Source organism: Pristiophorus japonicus, chromosome 1 (assembly GCF_044704955.1).
Source record: "Pristiophorus japonicus isolate sPriJap1 chromosome 1, sPriJap1.hap1, whole genome shotgun sequence".
Classification (NCBI taxonomy): Eukaryota; Metazoa; Chordata; class Chondrichthyes; family Pristiophoridae; genus Pristiophorus; species Pristiophorus japonicus.
In genome coordinates, this window is record NC_091977.1 from 513,687,207 (window position 1) to 513,712,972 (window position 25,766).

The following is a 25,766-nucleotide window of genomic DNA, read 5'->3' on the forward strand; positions in this document are numbered from 1 at the left end:
GAGCGGATTAGGTTAAAAGCAGGGCTCATAGGGCCCGAACTTGGTCAAGGCCAAGGCCCGTCCAAGGGACCAGCGAGAGACCAGGTGGTACTTTGTCAGGGAGATTCCTCAAAAAGATCTGCAAAGACCGCCCGGCGGCAAAAAACCGAATGTGGGCGGCAGCGGGCTGGAGCTCCCAATCTCGGCGGCAAAAGCAATCCTCGCCAAAGTGCCGCCGAGGACTGAGTTGGGCCCAGGGATGGGGGGGGGCGGACACATAAAAATAAAAATTTACACCGAAAGAAAAAAAATCACTGGAAAACATTCAGGGTACCCCGTGCAGATGAATCGCTGCAAAAAAATAAAATAGGCTTACTAACCTTTTTTTGCAGGTCTTCACACTTACCGTTGAGGTTAGACCGGCCTCCATGCAGCGGTCCTTCCCCCTGCTGCCGCCGACTCCCGCCCGCAGGAATCTGCCAGCTCGGCGGGCGGGAAGACACTTAAGCGCCTTGCGCGCTAGCGGCCATCAGCAGGCGGTTCCCAGCGGTCCTCCCCTCCCTCCGGCGGGAGGCCTAGTGGAAACTGGCACCAAGGGGAGACCGCCCAAGAAACTCAGTGACAGCGGGCAGTAAGGCCACCAAGTTCGGGCCCATCGTTTCTATTCTCTGACATGTGCTTTCGACCGAGGCCAACCGTAGGCATTCTGGAGCGGTGAATTGTAAGAGAGAGCTCCACCTAGTGGACTACTGATGTACTGCAACTACTGATCTAAATAATAAAGGGTCATGTAGCAAAGTCACATGATGACAGTGTCTGTGAAGGGCCATCTTGTGTGTCCTGTGCTTTTTAGTGATGAAGAGTAAGCACCTTCAGGGGAGGAGGGGAGAAAATTGGAAGGAGACAAGGCGGCAGCCATTATTGGGGACGCAGCGACATCATCTTCATATTATGTTTAGAAACATAGAAACATAGAAAATAGGTGCAGGAGTAGGCCATTCGGCCCTTCGAGCCTGCACCACCATTCAATAAGATCATGGCTGAACATGCAACTTCAGTACCCCATTCCTGCTTTCTCGCCATATCCCTTGATCCCCTAGTAGTAAAGACTGCTGAACGTTTAAGTTAAGAGAATTGATACTTGCATTTATATAATGCGTTATCATGTCAAAACATCTCAAAGTGTTTTACACGGTATGAATCCTTTCTGGAAGTACATTGAACTATTTTTCAAAGTAAGTAAATGGGGCGGCCATTCTGCATCAGCAACATGCCACTCAGCGATGAGGTAGATGGCCAGTTAAGCCGGGTTTTTTTGTGGTATGGGTCGAGGGAGGAATGTTGGTCAGGAGGACACTGGGAGAAACTCTCTGCTCTCCTTCGCATAGTGACAGGATCATTGCCGTCCAACTGAACCAACGGAACAGGCACAAAAGCAAACTACTGCGGATGCCGGAATCTGAAATAAAAACAGAAAATGCTGGAGGTCTCAGCAGGTTAGGCAGCATCTGTGGCGAGAAGCAAAGCTAACATTTCGGGTTCGTGACCCTTCGTCAGATAGGACCATGGTTAGCAATTCATCGGGAGAATACTTCAGGATAAGACCATTATGGTGCATTTCTCGGGAATATGTATTCTTTTAATTTTTATCAAGCCTAATAAAATGAGAACTATGAACTCAAAGACGGACCTGGAAATGAGTTTTCTTACCTAGCTTCTTGTTGCGTTGAAATGCAATTTTAAACCACGTTCCATTGTTGTATCGTTTTTCGGACATAAGGGTTAGAACTCCAGACCCAAGGTCAAAAGTTACTCGAACTTTCCCATCTGCCAGCTCTACTGCTAGGAAATCTCTCTGATAAAAGATAAAAAGGATTAAGGGTAGGCACATAAGTTTGAATATTTCTCATACAGCAATGAGATGGATGATCAGTCAATCTGCTTCCACAATTGTAACTCAGGTTTCGGAAATTGCATTCTGCGATTCTAGCCCATTCTCTCGGTTTTATGGAAGAAACATGAAAGGAAGCAGGTAAGTCTGCAGAACAGATGATCATAAACCAGACCCAATTCTGCTTCTTCACTCTGTTAGAAACAAACATGGCCCAGCTAATCAGAAAATGAACTTTCCCATCAAACAAATACAGGTTGAACTTCCCTTATCCAGAAATTCCTTATCCAGAACCGCCCCTTATCCAGAACCATTCTCGGCCACCGGGTGGCGCATAAGGTGAACTCCGACATGAGCAAATTGAAGTCCTTCCTCGCTGCCGACTCCCGCAATCGCTGGCCTGACCCCGCGATCCACTGTCTTCCCCCCACCCCCGTCCCCATGATCTTTCTGCCGCACTCCCAGCCCCAAGCCAGCCAGCCCTGATATCCCCTTGCTCAATACCTGTACCATCCAATTTAACGTGACCACCCTTCATCCAGAAAAAAAATCCCTTATTCAGCACAGGCCAGGTCCTGAGGGTTCCGGATAAGGGAGGTTCAACCTGTACAGCCCTAAGCAGATGTTCAGCTGCAGGGATCGATTGGAAAGTGTTATCCTTTTGATGTTTCACAGACAGAAAGAAGCTCACAGCCATGGGAATGCCTATTGAAGGAAATCAGAACCGGATAGCACAGCATTACCGTATCCAAGAGAGATCGTGAATAATTCTGTCTAGTATTGCTGCTGAATTGTACAAGGAATACTTTCAGCTTTACATAGGATTACGTAGGATATACGGCACAGAAACAGGCCATTCAGTCCGACCAATCCATGCTGACGTTTATGCTCCACTCGAGCCTCCTCCCATCTTTCCTCATCTAAATCTATCAGCATAACCCTCTATTCCCTTCTCCCTCATATTCTTGTCTAGCCTCCCCTTAAATGCACCTATACTATTCGCTTCAACCACTCCCTGTGGTAGCAAGTTCCACATTCTCACCACTCTCTGGGTAAAGAAGTTTCTTCTGAATTCCCTATTGGATTTCTTGGTGACTATCTTATATTGATGGCCTCTAGTTAAGCTCTTCCCCACAAGTGGAAACATTCTCTCTGTATCCACTCTATCAAAACCTTTCATAATTTTAAAGATCTCTATTAGGTCACCCTTCAGACTTTTTTTTTCCAAGAGAAAAGAGACCCAGCCTGTTCATCCTTTCCCGATATGTATACCCTCGCATTTCTGGTATCATCCTTGTAAATCTTCTCTGCACCCTCCTCTATAGCTTGTACTATAAGAATAACACAACAAAGTACAAAAAATTGCCTGTGAAAGATTAATTAATGAACATTCAATATTTTAACAATTCAAAGTTTACAGTGGAAATAAATGGAATACTTTTTCAAAAATGATGAGTTTTACAAGTACACTGTTATGAGAGAACTAATGACAGAGCAGTGCGAACTGCATGATGCTTACGGTGCCATTTGAAGCAAGGTACAGCAGCAGGCCGTTTGGTGAGAACGTGCTGAAGTGCATCACTAACTGAGTTGTTGTGGTGCGTAACATCTTCTCGACAGCTGAATAGCCGCTACCATCAAAGTGGAAGGCAATGTCTTCATTCTGTGATCTGCAGAACATGTACAATGTTTGTCTTCAATTAATTCTTTCCAACCAACGTACATCACAGGTTGACATCTTCACAGAGGAGGTGAAATTCGATGTTTTAGATTATTACACTAAAAAAAGCAGTGTTTGAATCGAAGCAGTTTCAAAGAAAGAAAGATTTGCATTTATATAGCGCCTTTCACAAACACCTGGCATCTCAAAGCACTTTACAGTTTCATGGTAGCATAGTGGTTATGTTACTGGACTAGTAATCAGTTGCGTTGAAAATGTATTTTTGCTTTTCATTTTGCTGAGATTCATGTGCTTTGTGTCTGTTCTTGGAACCCTGCACGTGTCATTAACTGAATTTAAATTCCCCAGCCGTGGTGGGATTGAACTCACGTCTCTGGATTACTGCTCCTCAAACATTAACCTAGCTTTCTCCTTCAAATACTGACTGACACAACATCACTCAGAAAGGCCACAGAAAGACTGGCGTGAGAAATGAAATGGTGCCCTTTTAAAGTTGGGTTTGAGTCAAACATTAGGCACCACAAGGTGACCTTCAGTCTGCCACTGGCTGTGCCACACCTTACCCCCGAGTGCTCAGTGTCAACATCGACCAACCTCGAGGGGCACCAAATTCAAAAAAAGTCCATTTATTGCGAAAACGCCAGCAAATAAAGGAATATAATCAGTTACCTTGCAAAGCACCCATTGCAATTCCCTTCTCTTTCGCGATAGTTCCACAAACCGATGGATCTTCCATCCAGGAACGCCTCGCCCATGCAGCCTTTGAAGTGGGTCACCTTCACAGTGGGTGCTTTCTGTGCACAAGTGAATGGCCTTAGTGCAAGGAATTAACGCACAGAAACTGATACAAGAGAAGGCTGTGCCAAACAGTGATCAGAAAAGTTCTAATTCCCCAACTCACCTTCACTTGTCTGGAGAGACCTCCAACAAACACCAGGGTAGAATTAGTCACATCCAGTACAGTAGAGAGCCCAGGAGATGTGGCTGTTTTTACCACTGGCTTGTCTATGCTAGAAGATCCAATTTCTTGAACAGATAAGGTACCCATACGTCCAAATCTGCCAAACAAATTTTATGGCATTTATATTAGAAATACATTTACCACCCAAACAGATCATATACATTTAACTCCATTTTACCCTGCACCTCGGACTTTCAATTCTTGTTGGAAATTGCTTAGTTACAAGTGCAATATACCTTGTGAAAACATCCACTTGCAGACTTCTAATATCGTGCAAGCAGTTAGCAGCATTGTTTCTCGTTTACTTTTTGACATCAGATTAGACCACAATACACAGCTAAAGATATTAAGTAGATGTATGGGCTGGGCTTTCCTCCAGGGCGGTTCTGCTGATGGATGTGTGCCAGGGCAGGACTCCCATTCGCTGCCATAACTCTACCATGACTCGGACCCGTTTTCCTGGGTCAGGCTGATTCCCAGTGGGATCCTCACTAAATAGAGGGAGCCCACCACTGTTGCCCAGGAAAATCCACTGGTGCTACAGCATGACACCCGGTGCAGGAGCTGAAGGTGGAGCAGAAATTCTATTGTGGGGGGGGGGGGGGGGGGGGTTTGAAGACTAAGATTGCTAGATTTTTGTTGGGTAAGGGTATCAAGGGATATGAAGCATCATGAGTGAATGGAGATGAAGTGCAGATCAGCCGTGATCTAATTGAATGGCAGAACAGGCTCAAGGGGGCTGAATGGCTTACTCCTATGTAAGTGCCCCCAAAATATTTTTTACAATTAAAATAGAAGCTCTCACAGAAGGTGGGTGTTTCAGCTTTAGGTCTATAGGTGGCCTCTAATAGGCCCTCTCCTTCCTGCCACTGTCCCTGTCTGTATAACTAAGGCCGCCTATTTCCACCTCCATAACACCGTCCGTCTCCGCACTTGCCTCAGCTCATCCGCTGCTGAAGCCCTCATCCATGCCTTTTTAAACTCTAGACTTGACTATTCCAAGTCCCCTGGCTGGCCTCCCACATTCTACCCTACGTTAACTACAGGTGATCCAACACTCGGTTGCCCATGTCCTAACCTGCACCAAGTCCCGCTCACCCATCACCCCTGCGCTCGCTGACCTACATTGGCTCCCGGTTAAGCAACGCCTCGATTTCAAAATTCTCATCCTTATTTTCAAATCCCTCCATGGCCTCACCCCTCCCTATCTCTGTAATCCCATCCAGCCCCACAATCCCCCGAGATATCTGCGCTCCTCTAATTCTGCCCTCCTGAGCATCCCTGATTAGAATCGCTCAACCATTGGTGGCCGTGCCTTCTGTTGCCTAGGCTCCAAGCTCTGGAACTCCCTGCCTAAACCTCTCTGCCTCTCTACCTCTCTTTCCTCCTCCAAGACGCTCCTTAAAACCTACCCTCTTTGACCAAACTTTATGTTACCATCGCTCGTTGTCAAATTTTTATCGCATAATACTCCTGTGAAGCGCCTTGGGACGTTTCACTGCGTTAAAAGCGCTATATAAATACAAGTTGTTGTTGTCCCAGGGTGCAAACACTACCCCTTCCCAGCAGTCCTGGAGCAGGATGGGCAAATCAGCTGGTTTCCTTGGCCCTTCACCATGCCATCATTTAAGTTTGGCAGGGAGGTCACGGGGAGGGCAGCTGAAGTCCTTGCTAGGGGAAAGAGTGGAGAAAGATTGCTGGCAGCACTGGCAGGGGTGGGTGATCCGGTGGGAGGTCTCCCTGCCCCTTTTCCCACCCTCCCAATTTTGAGCGGTGTAGCGGAGGAAAATCCGGCCCATCAGGCTTGTGGGAGGGCTAGGCTCACTATATTAATTTTGCAGTAAACGCGACAGCTGGAGTGCAGTAAAGCCACGTAAGGAGAAATTTAAATTTACCGTCAATCTCTGGGTATTTTTAAACCACAGTGTGAAACAGAATTAACAGCACCCTAAGTCACCAGAATTACTCCATTAGTGAAGCCAATGTGCAACTATGTTGTACAGACCAGCTGGTCCCAGCTTGGTCTGTGCTGAGCACACTGACCGCAGCAAAGTCAGTGTTGTATATTAGAAATCACTGACCAGCCATGGCTGTAGCTAAGCCGACACTGTTGTAGCCCCATGCACTCATTTTAGTGGAAAACGCTGTACATACAATACTTCACGTATATATTTACTTAACAAACATCTATTACCTATCAGCGTGAAACTTTACAGTTTGAAATTCAGACATGAATTATCAGACACAGCACATCCTAGTTGCCGCTCCTTGGTTTCTGTCCCGCCGTTGCGAGCGGTACTCCAACTTCATCAGAGATTGCTGAGAACGTTGAATCGTACACTGAGATAATCCAGACCCGCCCTCGCTCTCCATCCACAACGTGATTGGATGTTGCTTGTCTGTTACCATGACGTGCCCTGATAGAGCTGCTCATTGTTGTCTTCTTGTCCTGGAGCGGTTATTCCGATTGGTCGAGCTGACCGCAGTGACCGCTCCCCTCGCCATACAATGGGCTCAATTTTCCCCAGTGATCTGCGCCGTTCTTTTGGCCCAAATTAAAATATCCAAGTTTCCCCAAAGATTTGAAGAGATCGCAAAGTTTCTGTTTAAAGAATGGGCTCAGTCGAGAATATTTTGTGGATTTTATTTTTCTGGGGGTATTTTCCCTGTGCTGGTTTTTGTTAAAACTCCGGAGACTGCGTGGCAGTTAGCTGTGACAAAAGAACTGTCAGTCATCCATTGACAAAAGAGCTGTCGGCCAGGAAGGGGGCCATTGACAAAGCCACTCTAATATGCAAAAGCACCTCTCACCTCCACCTCAGAAGGAAAGCAGAACAATGAACCCACCAGCCTGGCCAACTAAAGAGGAGCCGGGTTTTTCCCAACACAATAACTAAGAGAGATGCCCAGATTAAGGGCCACCAGCCCAATACACACGGGTTGGATGGCCCATCATTGACTAAGTACCCGTGCTTAGAAACAAAGGGATTTTAAAGATTGGCAGGAAAGATAGGGATAGCAAGACTCCCATAAAGACAGGATCTTTCCACTTTATTTTTAGCTTGGAACTTGGAATGAAGCTTGGAACTTGTAGCTTGCAGCTTGTATCTAGAGAGAGCTCTCTCTCCCTCTCGTTCTCGCTCCACCAAGATCGATGTACCAGAGGAAGAGGCCGCAATACCGCAGAAGAAGCCACCGAGACTGAAAACCAGCAGGCAGTGACTTCCCACAGCTGAGCTGAGCAAGGAAACCGGCTGCGTGTGGTGGTGAGCATGGTCGCAAGTGTCCCAAGCCAGTAACCAGATATCCCAGGCGAGCTGGGTGAGGTGTAAGGGCTCAGGGTTTTCTCAGAACTGAAGCTTTTCAGGGCTATTCTGGGGAGGGAAATTCATTGGTAGGGTTAGCGTTAGAATCCGCCAGGGAATTACTGCATGTTACTAGGTCTCATTTCTGTACTGTATGTATGTTGTTTGTAACCTGGATTTTATTCTCCACAGATTAGTAGTGCATGTTTTAGCCAGTGTATGTTAGACCAAATAAATATAAGTACGATTTTTCACTGAAGCATTCCTGTCCGTGACTCATTTCATTTACACTGTGAATACTAATTCCCGGGTCTAGAACTTTCGGAAGGTGGGGGCGATTCGAACCGTCCGTCTAGCAATTGGGCTAGGATCAAAACCGCTTACATCTTTGGTGACCGCGGCAGGACCCAGATTAAAGGAGTGTAAATCAGTCATGGGCAGAACTTCTGGCGAAGGATCCCTAATGGAGGAAGAAATTTCTTCATATGTATTTAAGAAGGTTAACATCACTAAGAAATGGGTGCTAGGCTTGTTGCGTGCTGAGCGTCCAGTGGACACAGAAAGGAGAAAGGACAAAGGGCAAGGAGCATTGGCGCAGCATTGAAAAAGCAATACGGCTCGTCTGTCTATAAAGACAAGTCCAACTGCTAGATGAGCAGGTTGGTAAGTTAGAGTCAGAGCTCAGGGAGTCCGAGGCACAGTCAGACGCAGGTAGTAGGGAGCAGAGTGCACAAAGTTAAAGGAGAGGTTAGGCAAAAGAAAGAAAGGAGACAAGAGAGAGGTAATGCGGGTCAATCCCAAGAGTGTTATAACTGTGGGAATTTGGGACACTGGAGCAGGAATTGTAGGCTCCCGAAAGGAGGGAAGCCAGATTACGAGGGTGCTGAGGCAAAACAGAGCCACAGGAAGGCAGCTGATGACCCAGTACAAATTTTAGTGGCCGTATTTCAGCAGGTTATGGGCATGGGTGGAGGAACGCTGGACTAAAAACCTCTGATGTTTCAGTGTGGATGGTAAAGTTAAAATCATGTGGATGGTTTGTAACTTGTCTTTAAGTGTGTGTGTGTATGTATAGTTTTTTTCAACTGGCACTGGTTAGTTTGAAATTGGTTTGAATTAATTTGGAATTATTGAGGTTAATTAACCTGGGAAAACCAAACTTTCATTATGGCCATGGTGGAATTTTGGTTGGTTTAAATTGTGTGTTCCGGACATGAGCCAATCATCTATATTTGGCATTTTTAAAATAAAAATGTTCCGACCAATTCAAGAATGTGACCAGTGGAGAAAATGCTGTGTGCTGCTATTATGAATGAAAGAGAGAACATTGTAATGTGTAACCTCTTGGTATGCGTGGTACCACGCATTAGTATGCGTGTTTGTTGAACTTTAAAAAAAAAGTAACACTCTGTACAAGCAAAAAGCAACACCTTGTCAAGAGTGAAATAATTATTCCGAGTATTTGTAAAATTTTGAAGTTATATTTTAAGTTATAGTTGAGTGGATGTTTTCTCTCAGTAACAGTAAGGGAAAATCAGCTTGGTGAATTAACCCATTGGGCTGACAGAAAAGCCATAAATGGATGTTCTTTTCTTTTTCTTTCAAGCAGGCAATTACCGGAGAGGTGTAATTGATTTATAGGGAAATGACCTCAAGGTGTTGCTGAACTTGAACCTGGATGGGGCAGTGCTGTGTGAACTCCAGTAATTTAGATCACAAAGGCTGGACATTTGACTGAGCTAAATTGATTTAAAGATGAAAAATATGTGAATAACTGGAGAAGGACTTGTGAGGGGGCAGCCCCAACAGAGCAAAAGATTTTTCTTTCATTTTTTGTCTTAATAGGAGCGACTCGAACCAAAGATACAAGATTGTGTTGGGAAAAGTGGTGGAAGGAGAAACAAGGGATCCTGGTCATGTCTTGTCTGTCTTGTCTGCATGGGTTTGAGGCCCAGCGTCTGTGTGGGTTCGAGGCCCAAGATCTTGTCTGCATGGGTTCGAGGCCCAGTGCCTGTGTGGGTTCAAGGCTCAATGTCTTGTCTGCATTGGTTTGAGGCTCAGTGCCTGTGTGAGTTCGAGGCCCAATGTCTTGTCTGCATGGGTTCGAGGCCCAGCGTCTGTGTGGGTTCAAGGCCCAATGTCTTGTCTGCATGGGTTTGAAGCTCAGTGCCTGTGTGAGTTCGAGGCCCAATGTCTTGTCTACATCGGTTTGACGCCCAGCATCTGTATGGGTTCGAGACCCAATGTCTTGTCTATATGGGTTCGAAGCCCAGTGTACATTGTTTGTCTGTGTGGGTTTGACTCCCAATGTCTGTGTGATCCCAAATCCCCCAAACACCATCAATGCCACAGAGCTCATCTCATACACCAGGAAGCCCCCGCCCAGAGCCCTGATGGTACAGACGACTGTAGATAGGTGTCCCACCACCACCAGGGGTCCGGGGAATGGGTTGGTATTAATCCCTATGGACAAAGTTTTGTTTCAGAATGTTCACTACTCCGTGGCATCAGTGATCCTGAACCTGACTGAAGTCCACCTGCCTGTGTGGTGCCCGTAAATGACGGAGAAGCTTTATGAGGCTCTGTTAAAAGTGATGTTTGAGGAATTTTATGAACTGGACTATGGAAATGTAGATAAAGAACAGCTTTATGATCTGAATGTTGGGAATAGTGTGTGGTCCGGGAGGCAGAGCAGAGGGACTTGGAAGGAGGTAGCCACAGCGTTCAGTACAGGAATGGGTATTGTTAATAGTATGGTTGATGTACAACTCCAGACGCAGATCACTGGGTTAAAGAACCAACTGCATAAGATTCTAGGGGAAGAGAATACAGTGGTGGGTTCAGAGCTTCATGAGGACTAGGCAATGACCGTTCATTAAAGGAGGTCATTGCGGAGCTGGAGAGGCACACTAAAACTGTTAAAGATTTGATACGGGAGGACAGGAATACCTCGGAGCAGGCTGCACGGAATGAGGTGTGTGTGTTGAATGGAGCATGGTTGCTGGGCGAGGGCCGCAGTAACCTGGAGAACCTGAGGCAAGGTCACGTCCCTTCATGGTTAAGCAACAAGCATCTCGCCGCGCTGCACCCATAAAGCAATTCATTGAGCCCGTGCCAGCTTTGTTTAGCCTCTGAAGCCTACACTGTCTCTGTAGATTGCGGGCGGTCCAACCATACAGTGATGGGAATTGTAGTAAGGATGCCGGTAATGGGCGGGTCACCCCAGCCAGCAGTGGTGTGCAGGGTTGAGAATATGGGGGTCATTCGTGGACGAGTGCATGTTCTTTTTAAAGCGGTCCTGCCGTATGTCATAAAGTGGGAGCATGCTATGACAGGCATTGACCTCTCCGGATGCCAGAGCCGGGATGCACATGTAATACTGTGTCCCCAGCACTTGACTGCTTTTGCCCGATCAGAATGTGGGTTTGCTTCTGCAGGCGCGGAACCTATCAATTGCACCATGGAAGTGATGGCACCAGATCACGTACCTCCGCAGTGTGCTCCGCTACCGGTACAGGCAGGACATGTGGTGTGGGCTGAGCGACAGCAGTTTTTGTTTTAAACCCAAGGCTGAGGTTCAAGTGGCACAAGAGCGAATTACTCCCATCCCCGAACCTTTGACCATTCACCTCACTGTGAACGACACCTTCGCGCATCTCCAGGACTATGTGGAGCACTTCGGTTACCCGATCCCTTTTCTGCCGGAACACCTCACTGGGTTAATAAGGGCCGTCGAGCTCTCCCAGAAACATTTTTACACTTTAGAGCAAAAGACAGTAGAACTGGGGGAGGATATCAAGGGGATTGTCTCGCCACTGTGGTGGAACATCGGTCTGATTGCAAAGATTCCTCCCTGGATCCGCGTCTGTTCCCATGCATTAGTTATCATACAATTGTTGCTTGTAGGCTACTTGTTTTGCACCAGCTGCAGGCGATGGAGCCAGATGCTCCGAGCGCAGTGGCAAGGGGTGTTAGTTAGATCGACCCGGAGAGGTGTAATTGATGTATGTTGATGATAGTTTCTCCCTGCTAAAACTTGTAATGTACCAAAGTTCTGTAAGCAAGTGTATGGTATATTCTGGTTAGAGTTTTACACTCTGTATTGCGCGATGTGCGCCGTTGTGAGTTTTGTAATATGTTACCACCTGTCAATGCTGTACGGTGCGATGCGCGCAGTGTTTTTTTGTAACATCTCGTGGAGTGGAACCCAACTATGTGTTAAGAAGCCATTTTCACTGATGTCTTGACTCTGTAGAAGGGAACGCAGTAAGGGGTACCATTCTGGGGTTAAAATGTAAAATCAGGGGAACAGCTCCACTTGTGGGAGACTTTGGCCTTTGCTCTCTCGTCGATTGATGCTTTGGGGGGGGGAAAAAAGCATCAAACGAGGGACTGAAGAGATCGCAAAGTTTCTGTTTAAAGAATGGACTCAGTCGAGATTATTTCGTGGATTTTATTTTTCTGACGGTATTTTCCCTGTGCTGGTTTTTGTTAAAACTCCAGAGACCGCGTGGCAGTTAGCTGTGACAAAAGAACTGTCAGTCATCCATTGACAAAAGAGCTGTCGGCCAGGAAGGGGACCATTGACAAAGCCACTCTAATATGCAAAAGCACCTCTCACCTCCATCTCAGAAGGAAAGCAGAACAATGAACCCACCAGCCTGGCCAACCAAAGAGGAGCTGGGTTTTTCCCAACACAAAGACAGAAAGAGATGCCCAGATTAAGGGCTATCAGCCCAATACACATGGGTTGGATGGCCCACCACTGACTAAGTACCCGTGCTTAGAAAAAAACGGATTTTAAAGATTGGCAGGAAAGATAGGGAAAGCAAGACTCCCATAAAGACAGGGTCTTTCCACTTTATTTTTAGCTTGGAGCTTGGAGTGAAGCTTGGAGCTTGTAGCTTGCAGCTTGTATCTAGAGAGAGCTCTCTCTCCCTTCCGTTCTCGCTCCACCAAGATCGATGTACCAGAGGAAGAGGCCGCAATACCGCAGAAGAAGCCACCGAGACTGAAAACCAGCAGGCAGTGACTTCCCACAGCTGAGCTGAGCAAGGAAACCGGCTGCGTGTGGTGGTGAGCATGGTCACAAGCCAGTTACCAGATATCCCAGGCGAGCTGGATGAGGTGTAAAGGCTCAGGGTTTTCTCAGAAGTGAAGCTTTTCAGGGCTATTCTGGGGAGGGAGCTTCGACTGGGTAATTCATTGGTAGGAGTAGAGTTAGAATCCGCCAGGGAATTACTGCATGTTACTAGGTCTCATTTCTGTACTGTATGTATGTTGTTTGTAACCTGGATTTTATTCTCCAGAGACAGCGATTTCGTTTAGTAGTGCATGTTTTAGCCAGTGTATGTTAGACCAAATAAATAAGTGCGATTTTTCACCGAAGCATTCCTGTCCGTGACTCATTTCATTTACACTCTGATTAATAATTCTCGGGTCTAGAACTTTCGGAAGGTGGGGGCGATTCGAACCGTCCGTCTAGCAATTCGACTAATATCAAAACAGATTGTGTGCCAGCACAACTCAGTTAGCTATGATTTTTTTAGGTTAGTTTTTTTTTTTGCGTCTGCGGCAGTTTTTCACATTTGTGCAAGTTTGGCCAACTTACATTTCTTCGAGAACGGCCTATGTGACCACTGCCAAAAAACCTTCTGGGCGCTTAAGAAAAATGAGCACACATCAAAAAATCGTCGCAGAAAACCGCCAGTGTTTTTAGGCGAAGATTGTGGAGGGAGTCAAGAACACATTAAATATGCATCATGAAGCTTAACTTTTTCAAACATAAAACACAGAAAATGGAAGTCTAATGCAATTCTTTAATTTTTGATTTTTTTCAAAGTGCCACGCCACCACCGAATATCTCCTAAACCGGGCTTGAGGGTCGGAGCGTCGGCCGGCACAATCGGTCCCTCGCCCGACACAGGGGCTCGGGGCTTGGCTTCAAAAGAAGTCCGGGGGGGGAGGGATGGGGGTGTGTGGAAGCCGAACTGAAGGGATGAGAACCCTTATACTATGATGCAGCATCAAATGAAGCCCGGGGTGGTGAGGAGGTGTTTGCTGAGGCCCTGTGTCCGGGCAAGGGAGCGATTCTGCCGGTAGACCCTCAAGCTTGGTGAGGAGACGTTCGGTCGGTAGTGGGGTGGTACTTTGAAATAAATCTCAAATTAAAGACCTGCATTATACTTCGTTGCCCCAAATCTCCTCATTTGAATGCTGAGCTTCTCCTTCTAAGCAAGCCTATTGCGCATGCCCAGACCTGGGTGTGGTCCATACTAGGGCGTCAATCTTAGGGAGAGAAACATAGAAACATAGAAAATAGGTGCAGGAGTAGGCCATTTGGCCCTTCGAGCCTGAACCACCATTCAATAAGATCATGGCTGATCATTCACCTCAGTACCCTTTTCCTGCTTTCTCTCCATACCCCTTCATCCCTTTAGCCGTAAGGGCCATATCTAACTCCCTCTTGAATATACCTAACGAACTGGCATCAACAACTCTCTGCGGTAGAGAATTCCACAGGTTAACAACTCTCTCTGAGTGAAGAGGTTTCTCCTCATCTCGGACCGAAATGGCTTACCCCTTATCCTTAGACTGTGACCCCTAGTTCTGGACTTCCCCAACATTGGGAACATTCTTCCTGCATCTAACCTGTCCAGTCATGTCAGAATTTTATATGTTTCTATGAGATCCCCTCTCATTCTTCTAAACTCCAGTGAATACAGGCCCTGTCGATCCAGTCTCTCCTCATATGTCAGCCCTGCCATCCCGGGAATCAGTCTGGTGAACCTTTGCTGCACTCCTTCAATAGCAAGAACGTCCTTCCTCAGATTAGGAGACCAAAACTGAACACAATATTCCAGGTGAGACCTCACCAAGGTCCTGTACAACTGCAGTAAGATCTCCCTGCTCCTATACTCAAATCCCCAAGCTATGAAGGCCAACATGCCATTTGCCTTCTTCACTGCCTGCTGTACCTACATGCCAACTTTCAATGACTGATGTACCATGACACCCAGGTCTTGTTGCACCTCCCCTTTTCCTAATCTGCCGCCATTCAGATAATATTCTGCCTTCATGTTTTTGCCACCAAAGTGGATAACCTCACATTTATCTACATTATACTCATCTGCAAACTTGGAGATATTACACTCAATTCCTTCATCTAAATCATTGATGTATACTGTAAATAGCTGGGGTCCCAGCACTGAGCCCTGCAGCACCCCACTAGTCACTGCCTGCCATTCTGAAATGGAACCATTTATCCCGACTCGCTGCTTCCTGTCTGCCAACCAGTCCTCTATCCACGTCAAAACATTACCCCCAATACCATATCCTTTAATTTTGCACACCAATCTCTTGTGTGGGATCTTGTCAAAAGCCTTTTGAAAGTCCAAATACACCACATCTACTGGTTCTCCCTTGTCCACTCTACTGGAAACATCCTCAAAACATTCTAGAAGATTTGTCAAGCATGATTTCCCTTTCATAAATCCATGCTGACTTGGACCGATCCTGTCACTGCTTTCCAAATGCTCTACTATTTCACCTTTAATAATTGATTCCAACATTTTCCCCACTACTGATGTCAGGCTAACCAGCCTATATTTCCCGGTTTTCTCTTTCCCTCCTTTTTTAAAAAGTGGTGTTACATTAGCTACCCTCAAGTCCATAGGAACTGATCCAGAGTCGATAGACTGTTGGAAAATGATCACCAATGCATCCACTATTTCTTGAGCCACTTCCTTAACTACTCTGGGATGTAGACTATCAGGACCTGGGGATTTATCAGCCTTCAATCCCATCAATTTCCCGAACATTATTTCCTGACTAATAAGGATTTTCTTCAGTTCCTCCTTCTCGCTAGACCCTTGGTCCCCTAGTATTTCCGGAAGGTTACTTGTGTCTTCCTTCGTGAAGACAGAACCAAAGTATTTGTTCAGTTGGTCTGCCATTTCTTTGTTCCCAATTATAAAGTCACCTGATTCTGACTGCAACGGACCTACATTTGTCTTCACTAATGTTTTCTCTTCACATATCTATAGAAGCTTTTGCAGTCAGTTTTTATGTTCCCAGCAAGCTTCCTCTCATACTCTATTTTCCCTCTCCTAATTAAACCCTTTGTCCTCTCCTGCTGAATTCTAAATTTCTCACAGTCATCAGGTTCCAACTTTTTTTGGCCAATTTATATGCCTCTTCCTTGGATTTAACACTATCCCTAATTTCCCTTGTTAGCCCCGGTTGAGCCACTTTCCCCATTTTATTTTTTACTCCAGACAGGGATGTACAATTATTGAAGTTCATCCATGTGATCTTTAAATGTTTGCCATTGCCTATCCACCGTCAACCCTTTATATATCATTCCCCAGTCTATTTTAGCCAATTCATATCTCATACCATCAAAGTTACCTTTCCTTAAGTTCATGACCCTAGTTTCTGAATTAACTGTGCCACTCTCCATCTTAATAAAGAATTCTACCATATTATGGTCATTCTTCCCCAAGGGGCCTCACACAACAAGATTGCTAATTAGTCCTTTCTCATTACACATCACCCAGTCGAGGATGGCCAGCCCTCTAGTTGGTTCCTCGACATATTGGTCTAGAAAACCATCCCTAATACACTCCAGGAAATCCTCCTCCACCTTATTACTACCAGTTTGGTTAGCCCAATCTATATGCAGAATAAAGTCGCCCATGATAACTGCTGTACCTTTATTGCACGCATACCTAATTTCTCATTTGATACTGTCCCCAACCTCACTACTACTGTTTGGTGGTCTGTACACAACTCCCACTCGCGTTTTCTGCCCTTTGGTATTCCGCAGCTCTACCCATACAGATTCCACATCAGCCAAGCTAATGTCCTTTCTTACTATTGCATTAATTTCCTCTTTAACCAGCAACGCTACCCTACCTCCTTTTCCTTTCTGTCTATCCTTCCTGAATGTTGAGTACCCCTGAATGTTGAGTTCCCAGCCTTGGTCACCCTGGAGCCATGTCTCCGTAATCCCAATTTATCATATTCGTTAATTGCTGCCTGCGCGATTAATTTGTCCACCTTATTACGAATACTCCTCGCATTGAGACACAGGGCCTTCAGGCTTGTCTTTTTAACACACTTTGTCCCTTTAGAGAAACAACAAAGAAGCTTGTTCTGCTGTTTTGAGCTTTTTGCAAAGCTACAATTTAATCATGGGGGCAATACTGACAATGCCATACTTCGTGCAAGCCTTCTGCATGATGGTGCTGCGGAGGAGATGATTGATTCAACGTCATCGCATGAGGAACCTCAGAGCACGTAGGATGATGGCAGGAGGCCTTACCCACATCGGGTATATCGAGACAGGCGTTCCTACCAGCACCCGAGTGATGCAGACTGTGTGAGAAAGCTGCGTTTCCGCAAATAAGTTGTAACCGAGATCTGTGAGTTAGTAAAAGCAAACCTGCAACCTAGAAGCGTCAGTGGGCCTGCTTTGTCAGTTGAAGTGAAGGTTACAGCTGCACTTTCATTTTATGCATCTGGATCATTCCAGGCCACAACTGGGGATGTGTGCACCATTTCTCAACATGCAACACATATCTGTATTCGGCAGGTGACTGCTGCACTATATGCCCGGAGGAATGACGACATAAAGTTCCCCATGACTGCCCAGGCAATGCGTAAAAGTGCTGTGGGCTTCTCCAGGATTGCTGGCTTCCCAAAGGTACAGGGCTGCATTGATTGTACCCACATTGCCTTGCGAGCACCTTTAGAGGATTCTGAGATGTACAGGAACAGAAAAGGCTTCCACTCCGTTAATGTGCAGCTCTTTGTGACGACATGCATCGTATCATATCAGTTGATGCGAGATACCCTGGGAGCACACATGATGCATTCATCCTACGCGAGAGCATTATATCTGCCATGTTGCAGCAGCAGCCAGAAGGGCAGAGCTGGCTGCTGGGAGACAAAGGGTACGGTCTTGCCACCTGGCTCATGACGCCCCTACGTGTAAACCGGACGGAAGCTGACCAGTAATACAACATGTCCACGTTGCAATGCGCAGCATAATAGAGAGGACCATTGGCATCTTGAAACAGCGTTTCCGATGCCTGGACCATTCCAGAGGCTACTTGCAATACTCCCCTGAGATTGTCGGTCAGTTCACTGTTGTGTGCGGCATGCTGCATAACTTGGCCATCATGAGGCAGCAGCAGCTGGTTGTAGAAGACCCACCTGAGGTGAGAGTGGCTGATGATGAGGAAGATGCAGATGACGAGGAGGAGGAGGATGAGGAATCCATGCAACTACCTGAACCCGGAGCATGACAGCGGAGGAGGGCGGGCCATCGTGCCCCTTTAATGATTGCTCGAGCCTTGCACCAGCAGCTCATCCGTGAATGCTTTGTTGCCTGAAGGCTCAGCGTAAACTGTTCCACATGGACCATGTTTACTGTTTGGACCTGTTCCATAATGTTGTGTTAATGGAACAAATAATGCAAATTATTCTTTTTCACTTCAAAAAGTTGTATTAATAATGGAACAAATAATGGAAATGATTCAGTTTAATTTAAAATATATTTTATTCAAAAACATAACAAACATTTGTTTGTACTTAACTTAACTTTAATAAAAATATTCTTGTATCAAACTTTAAAGTTTTTAGTTATGATCACTTGCAATCTTTTAAACTTATAAATTTACATAACTTACAAAAAACTTTTAATTTGAGAACAGTTACAACAGTAACAACAATAATAACAACAACAGCAGCAAAGAAAGGCTGCACCCATCTCTCCTCCACCTTATTCTAAGACCGCCCGCTATGCTTGGTCTTAGACTCCACCCCTGCCCGCAGACGGTGGCACAGCATTTCTTGGGTTGGTACCAAGCTTATTCTTTCGAACATCTCGGGTAATGTGCACATTTTGATGGGGGGCGGGTGGGGAGGTGGGGTGTGCAGGTGGTAATGTGGAGGGCCCAGCTGGGGCTCTTCAGAGGCTGGTCTGGGGATTGGAGTGGAACTGGCTGTTGATCCTGTCAATGGGCGCAGGGTCTGGGCGTGTTCCCTTATTGCAGCAGCTACCTCTGACATTCCCTCCCTCATATGCCCTGACAGTGTCTCAACTACCTGCAACATTCCCTCCTTCACGTTCACCAACAGTGTGTAACCTACCTGAGACACTCCCTCCCTCATGTTCCCGGACAGTGTTCCCATTTCTCGTAAGAGTGTTGTTACTTCTCCCGACAGTCGCGATACCTCATCACCCACCCCACTGATGGTTTCCAGGAGTGATCGTGTAAGGTCAATGCTCTCCACACTCATTGCCATCATCTGAACCACATCTGTTAGATCTTGCATCTCAGGTGAGCACTGTTGAGCTCTCCTTCCCCTCCTCACCCTGGGTGTGGCTCACTGCATTCCACTGGGACCCGCAGCCTCGGACGGTGAGGACCTGGGTGTGCCTCGCTGCACCCCACTGGAGACCTCAGCCTCGGACTGTGAGAAACCATGGAATGTCCCAACAACACTCGTACCATTCAGGAAAGGGGCTGGCACCTCAATGGCGACACTTGTACCTCCTCCAGAGTGAGTACAAGAGTGGGGGTTTCATCCATTCCCTCTCCCTGCCCCTCACCCTCACCCCCCCATGCTCTTGGTCTGGAAGGTGGGATTGTAAGATGCTTTCCTCTTCAGGCTCATCCGCGCCTGTATCTTCTTCTGTATCGGCTTCAGCCTCATCAGGGCTGGCCTCAAGTTCTGCAAAATATAACAGAACAGACAAATGGTTAGCAGCAGAGGAGGGGGCAGGGTGGGTGACATGAGTAGGCTCACACAGCGCAGGCAGCAGACTGATTTGAAGGACCACGATGAATGATAGCACATTGCATCAACCGAAGCGTAGCAGACGGAGATATCCCCATGAACCGAAGCGTGGCTAGCCCACGCAGTACTTAACATTTCGCAAAGCCAGACTGTGGAATTTGCAGGACTTACCCTCTCCCTCGAGTGTGGGCCCAGCTTGTGCAGTGGTGGTTGCTTTTCTCCAGGCAGGACTCATCAAAGCAGCGACTCTCTCTTCCAAGAGTGTCAGTGGGTGCAGATTTGCCGGGCCTCCTCCTGTTCGAGTTCTTTCCCTTTTGTTGTGTGCCACATTCCTCTGCAAAGATGCAAATATAGCTTTTTAGGGAGGGTGTCCTTCTGCTGGCTGGGACATATACAGCTGGTCACATTTACAATTGTAATTCCATTGAATAAATGAAAATATTACTTGCACTAACTACTTGACCAAGGTCCTGCCACTTCTTTTTGCACTGGCCTTTAGACCTCGGGGTGGTCACCATTGCACAGTAATCTTCTGCAAGTTGGTTCCAGCGTTTCTTCATTTCTTTTGATGAAACTTTTATGTGACCTCTGCTGGTGTCCAGTTCCTGCCATCTGGCCTCAATGACAGTAACCAGTGCCTCCACTTCATCCTGTAAGAAATTCTTGGTCCTTGAGCTGGGTTGCATCTTATATTGCAGCTCTGATTTTTGCAATGAGAATTAAAGTTCTCACACACAACTTGCTCTTTAAAAATGGCCGAATGCAGACTGGGAGCTGTACTGGGCACGTGCGGCCATAGCTGTCACGTAAAAGCGTCCTTTTTTTTTCGAGCATGCGCAGAATGCGGGTGGTGGGGGGGGGCATCGTTTTTTCGGCGCAGATATTAGACTCCACCCCCTGAAATTAAAGGACAGCGCCAAATTCAAAAAATAGAACGTGGAAACTTGCTAGTTTTTTTTTTGGAGTAGTCGGGGCCAAAAAAAACGGGCGTAACTCTTGCAGTACGGCAAAAAACCGCGTTGGGGACAATTGAGCCAATTCATGGTGCTGAAGTTCAGTGTTTTCACCCGTGTTACACACCATTTTAGCAGCTAACCAATAAGCAGCAGCCAAGGAAGTAAAACATATGCAACGATCAATAACGTTCACACAGAGAGATTAAAGTACACAAGCGTACACTGTGCGAATATTTGTATTGAGATCAACAATTGCCCAACAATAGTGTCTATTCGTCACTTTTTAAATTACTAATCAAAAATGCAACTAGCCACATCTGGATTCCCAATTAGTTACATGTGACTAGTAGCTACTGTATTGACAAACACCTGGATAGGTGGAATTGGAAGAGTTACAATTATCTTAAGTTAGCTAGGGGAAGATTAGCAACCCAGTGACTCCTGATGGGAAGTGTTTGACATTGGGTGAGAACATCTCTCCTTTATGCTTATGCTTGTTTGCATGCCTGACACTAGATTCCCAAAGCAAATGCTCTACTCGGAACTCCTTCACGGCAAATGAGCCAAAGGTGGGCAGAGGAAACGTTTCAAGACACCCTCAAAGCCTCCTTGATAAAATGCAACATCCCCACCAACACCTGGGAGTCCCTGGCCAAAGACCGCCCTAAGTGGAGGAAGTGCATCCGGGAGGGCGCGAGCACCTTAAGTCTCATTGCCGAGAGCATGCAGAAATCAAGCGCAGGCAGCGGAAAGAACGTGCGGCAAACAAGTCCCACCCACCCTTTCCCTCAATGACTGTCTGTCCCACCTGTGACAGGGACTGTGGTTCTCGTATTGGACTGTTCAGTCACCTAAGAACTCATTTTTAGAGTGGAAGCAAGTCTTCCTTGATTCCGAAGGACTGCCTATGATGATGATGATGATTTATGCTTAAAAGCCAGATAACACTCACACATTTCCTGGGAAGTTACATTAACTAAAGTTATTCCACAACTTGATACCTGCATCACTATTGGTACATCAGTTTTGAACAATTCTAGGGAATCAAAAGGCGATTGATACCCAGTGTCAGAAATGTATACAGCGAGGGACGGTTGACTTGCCTGGCAGCGTGAATCCTGTACCACTTGTTATTGTTAATTTGAAGATCAGGATATTCTAATCTTGTTGTCCCAGAGCCCACGTTCCACAAGAAGGCAACTCTGCCTTGTCGCATCTCCAGAGCCAAGAATTCAGTCTGTGGAACAGTGGAACACGCAGAGGTTTAACCTGAGCTCTTCTTTTATAAAAATGGTCAAACCAGTCCCGACACCACTTTTGCCTTAACTAAGATTAACTAAAGGGGTTTAAATCTATGGTGTATATCTAACCATGAAACTTTACATATTGTTCTAAAGGGATTGTAATGTATGTACCCATGAGTATGCTCAAAGGTTTGTAGAGCCGTTGCATTGTGAGTGGCTTACTCAGTCACGTGATGTTCACCAGACTCAATAAAACCCCAGTCAGTTGGGTCTCGGTCATCCATGATGAGGTATGCAATTGTGAGCCTAGTGGATGAACTGGTAATGTGTCGTGTGATTGTTAAACCTTTGTTAATAAACCAACTAGTTCTTCCGTTTTCCTCAACCGAGGATTCCCCACCACTGTGGTTAACATGGCCATCGACTGTGTCCGTTCTATTTCCCGCACCGCTACTCTCCTTCCCCACCCCTTCCCCTCCCTCTCAGAACCACGACAGGGTTCCCCTTGTCCTCACCTTTCACCCCACCAGCCTCCACGTTCAGTGAATCATCCTCTGCCATTTCCGCCACCTCCAGCGTGTTCCTACCACCAATCACATCTTCTCCTCCCCTCCCCTCTCAGCGTTTCGAAGGGACCGCTCCCTCTGTGACACCCTGGTCAATCCCGCAGTCACCCCCAGCACCCCCTCCCCTTCTCACGGCACCTTCCCGTGCAAGCGCAGGAGATGCAACACCTGCCCTTTTACCTCCTCCCTCCCCACTATCCAGGGCCCCAAAAACTCCTTCCAGGAGAAACAATGATTTACTTGTACTTCTTTCAACTTAGTATACTGTATTCACGGCTCACGATGTGGTCTCCTCTACATTGGGGAGACCAAGCGTAGATTGGGTGACTGCTTTGCTGAACACCTTCATTCAGTCCGCAAGTGTGACTCTGAGCTTCCGGTCGCCTGTCACTTTAATTCTACACTCCACTCCCATTCTGACCTCTCTGTCCTCAGACTCCTCCACTGTTCCAATGAAGCTCAACGCAAGCTCGAGGAACAGGATCTCATCTTTCGTTTAGGCATTTTGCAGCCTTCTGGACTCAACATCGAGTTCAACAATTTCAGAGTATAACCTCTGGCCCCCTTTCCCTTATCATTTAAGAAACTATTTCTGTCTTAAATGTATTCAATATCCCAGCTTCCACAGCTCTCTGAGGCAGTGAATTCCACAGATTTATAACCCTCTGAGAGAATAAATTTCTCCTCATCTCTGTTTTAAATGGGCAGCCCCTTATTCTAAGATTATGCCCCCTAGTTCTAGTCTCCCCTATCAGTGGAAACATCCCCTCTGCATCCACCTTGTCAAGCCCCCTCATAATCTTATACGTTGCGATAAGATCACCTCATTCTTCTGAATTCCAATGAGTAGAGGCCCAACCTACTCAACCTTTCCTCATAAGTCAACCCCCTCATCCCCGGAATCAACCAAGTGAACCTTCTCTGAACTGCCTCCAAAGCAAGTATATCCTTTTGTAAATATGGAAACCAAAACTCCACGCAGTATTCCAGGTGTGACCTCACCAATACCCTGTATAGCTGTAGGAAGACTTCCCTGCTTTTATACTCCATCCCCTTTGCAATAAAGGCCAAGATTCCATTGGCCTTCTTGATCACTTGCTGTACCTGCATACTATCCTTTTGTGTTTCATGCACAAGTACCCCCAGGTCCCGCTGTACTGCAGCACATTGCAATCTTTCTCCATTTAAGTAATAACTTGCTCTTTGATTTTTTTCTGCCAAAAACGTTACACTTTCCAACATTATACTCCATCTGCCAAATTTTTGCCCACTCACTTATCCTGTCAATGTCCTTTTGCAGATTTTTTGTGTCCTCCTCACACATTGCTTTTCCTCCCATATTTGTATTGTCAGCAAACTTGGCTACGTTACACTCGGTCCCTTCTTCCAAGTCGTTACTATAGATTGTAAATAGTTGGGAGTACCTTAATAGCAATGTGTTGCTATGAATTCTTAAGCAAAGAACCCATGAAGCAAATACATTAGAGGGATGTTCAAGCACAATTAGAATAATCAGATGCTATGTTGTAGTGCTCTGAGAAAATGGTACAAATCTCCAGAATCCATTGCACGTCATACAATCTGGCTAGAAACTCATTTTAAGAACCTGCAGATCTTGGAGAACATTGGGTTTTCTTCCTTAAATAATTAAAGAAAACTATTAAAAAAAATGAACAAATTGTGTTGAACAAAGCATGATAAAAAATCTGTGTTAAATGTTGGTATTCAAAATGTAAGGAATTTGCGGTATTTCCATTTCCCACAACCAGCAAGTTTTGTAGCCTCTGTGTTTTGAGAGTTCCAATTAATGCTGAATTAGGACAATTTTGAACTGGGTTGAGATTCTTCAAATTGTTATCGCTGGCAAACAGAGTAGAATATCTTCTTTCAAAAGCACTGCATTGAAACCAAAGTCGAGAGATCAAAAAGGCAGTGTGCCGACATATTTCATGGTAGATAACTTTGAATGTGCAAATGTTGATTTGTGATTTCAATCTGGATTAGTCCTCCAACTTTTCCTGTTACGGGACTAAAGGACCCATTAAAAAGGACACCAATTTTTTAAACATTGAAACTCATGTTGCACAGCACCAATTTTGCAAACTCCCTGTTATCTTTAAAGTACCTTCAACGAACTAATGCTTATACGAGATGTTAAGGATGTGAATAACACAGCACTACAACAACCAGACGAAAAGCAGATGCAGATATGCTGGATTTCTGGGCAAGTATATTTTTTCTAAATCCAATTCACTACTTATGCATTCTGTTGACCGCAAAAGAAATATTTGAACAAAATAATGAGTGCTGGGATATCTAAATGGACAACCTTCCTTCTTACTTTGCTCCACTCCAACCAATCTCGCCCATAATCCATGGTTACACTCCCACTGATACCATTAGTGTGTTACCAAAATCGATAAAAAAGTATTAGAAATACATGTATATTGTTCAAAAAGTTCGCTCCAGTAGTCGAATTGAACACGGGAGAATAAAGATGGTTTAAGAATTAAGTACACTTAGTAAAGAATGGCAATCTGCCCATCAAATTACTGTGAAATAGTCCTACAGAAACACTTCTAAAATCATTAAAACATTTTATAGTCATCTAAATAGTAATCTTCCTCACTCACAAGAAAAATGGAACTTGGATTTGGAAAATAATAATTCCATTTCAGTTATGGGGAGATCCAGTTTCACTAGTTAAATGCATTTGAAGAACGGTACTTTGTAAGTCACCAGCTGTTTTATATGATTCACTATTTTAATAATCTGACTGTCCTGTAATAACTGTGCCTTCGGTAGGGGAAACTCCACAGTTCGTTATTAGCGGCTGTAACTGGTTACTCACGCTGGTGCTGCTGCCCAGGTAGAACAACAGGTTTTCCGCTTCCGAGGTTTTCACATTTAATGTCAGAGTATTGTAGTTACTGCTCAACAGTGTTGGCTGGTAGGCACGGATACAATCTCGGTCGGCCGATACTGCCACTTTAATCTGCAAGATGGTCAAATTCAGGATTAGAATGAAAACCCTCTTACTACTTAAAGAAAAAAAGCAAGACCTGCATTTATATAGCACCTTTTGTGACCTCAGGAAGTCCCAAAGCGCTTCACAGCCAATGAAGTACTCTTGAAGTTTATAGTCACTGCCGTAAGGCAAGAAATACGGCAGCTAATTTGCGCTCAGCAAGGTCCCACGAACAGCAATGTGATTATGACCAGATACTCTGTTTTTGTTATGTTGTTTGAGGGATAAATATTGGCCAGGACACCAAGGAGAATTGCCCCCCCGCACCGCCACCCCCCCCCCCACTCTTCTTCAAAATAGTGCCATGGGATTTTTTACATTCGCCTGAGAGAACAGAAGGGGCCTCA

The 25,766-nt window shown here is 45.7% G+C and overlaps 1 protein-coding gene across 1 annotated transcript in view; it reads right to left on the minus strand.

Annotated features, from left to right (window-relative positions):
- The window catches only part of lama1 (laminin, alpha 1), a 439,104-nt gene that overhangs the window by 53,534 nt on the left and 359,804 nt on the right, over nucleotides 1–25,766 (minus strand). Inside the window, exons 45-50 of the mRNA XM_070895870.1 lie at nucleotides 25,243–25,386; nucleotides 21,685–21,818; nucleotides 4,453–4,609; nucleotides 4,221–4,345; nucleotides 3,390–3,540; nucleotides 1,690–1,834 (exon numbers count right to left, since the gene is read on the minus strand). Of these exons, the coding sequence (XP_070751971.1) occupies nucleotides 1,690–1,834; nucleotides 3,390–3,540; nucleotides 4,221–4,345; nucleotides 4,453–4,609; nucleotides 21,685–21,818; nucleotides 25,243–25,386 (856 nt within the window). The remainder of the gene's footprint in view (nucleotides 1–1,689; nucleotides 1,835–3,389; nucleotides 3,541–4,220; nucleotides 4,346–4,452; nucleotides 4,610–21,684; nucleotides 21,819–25,242; nucleotides 25,387–25,766) is intronic.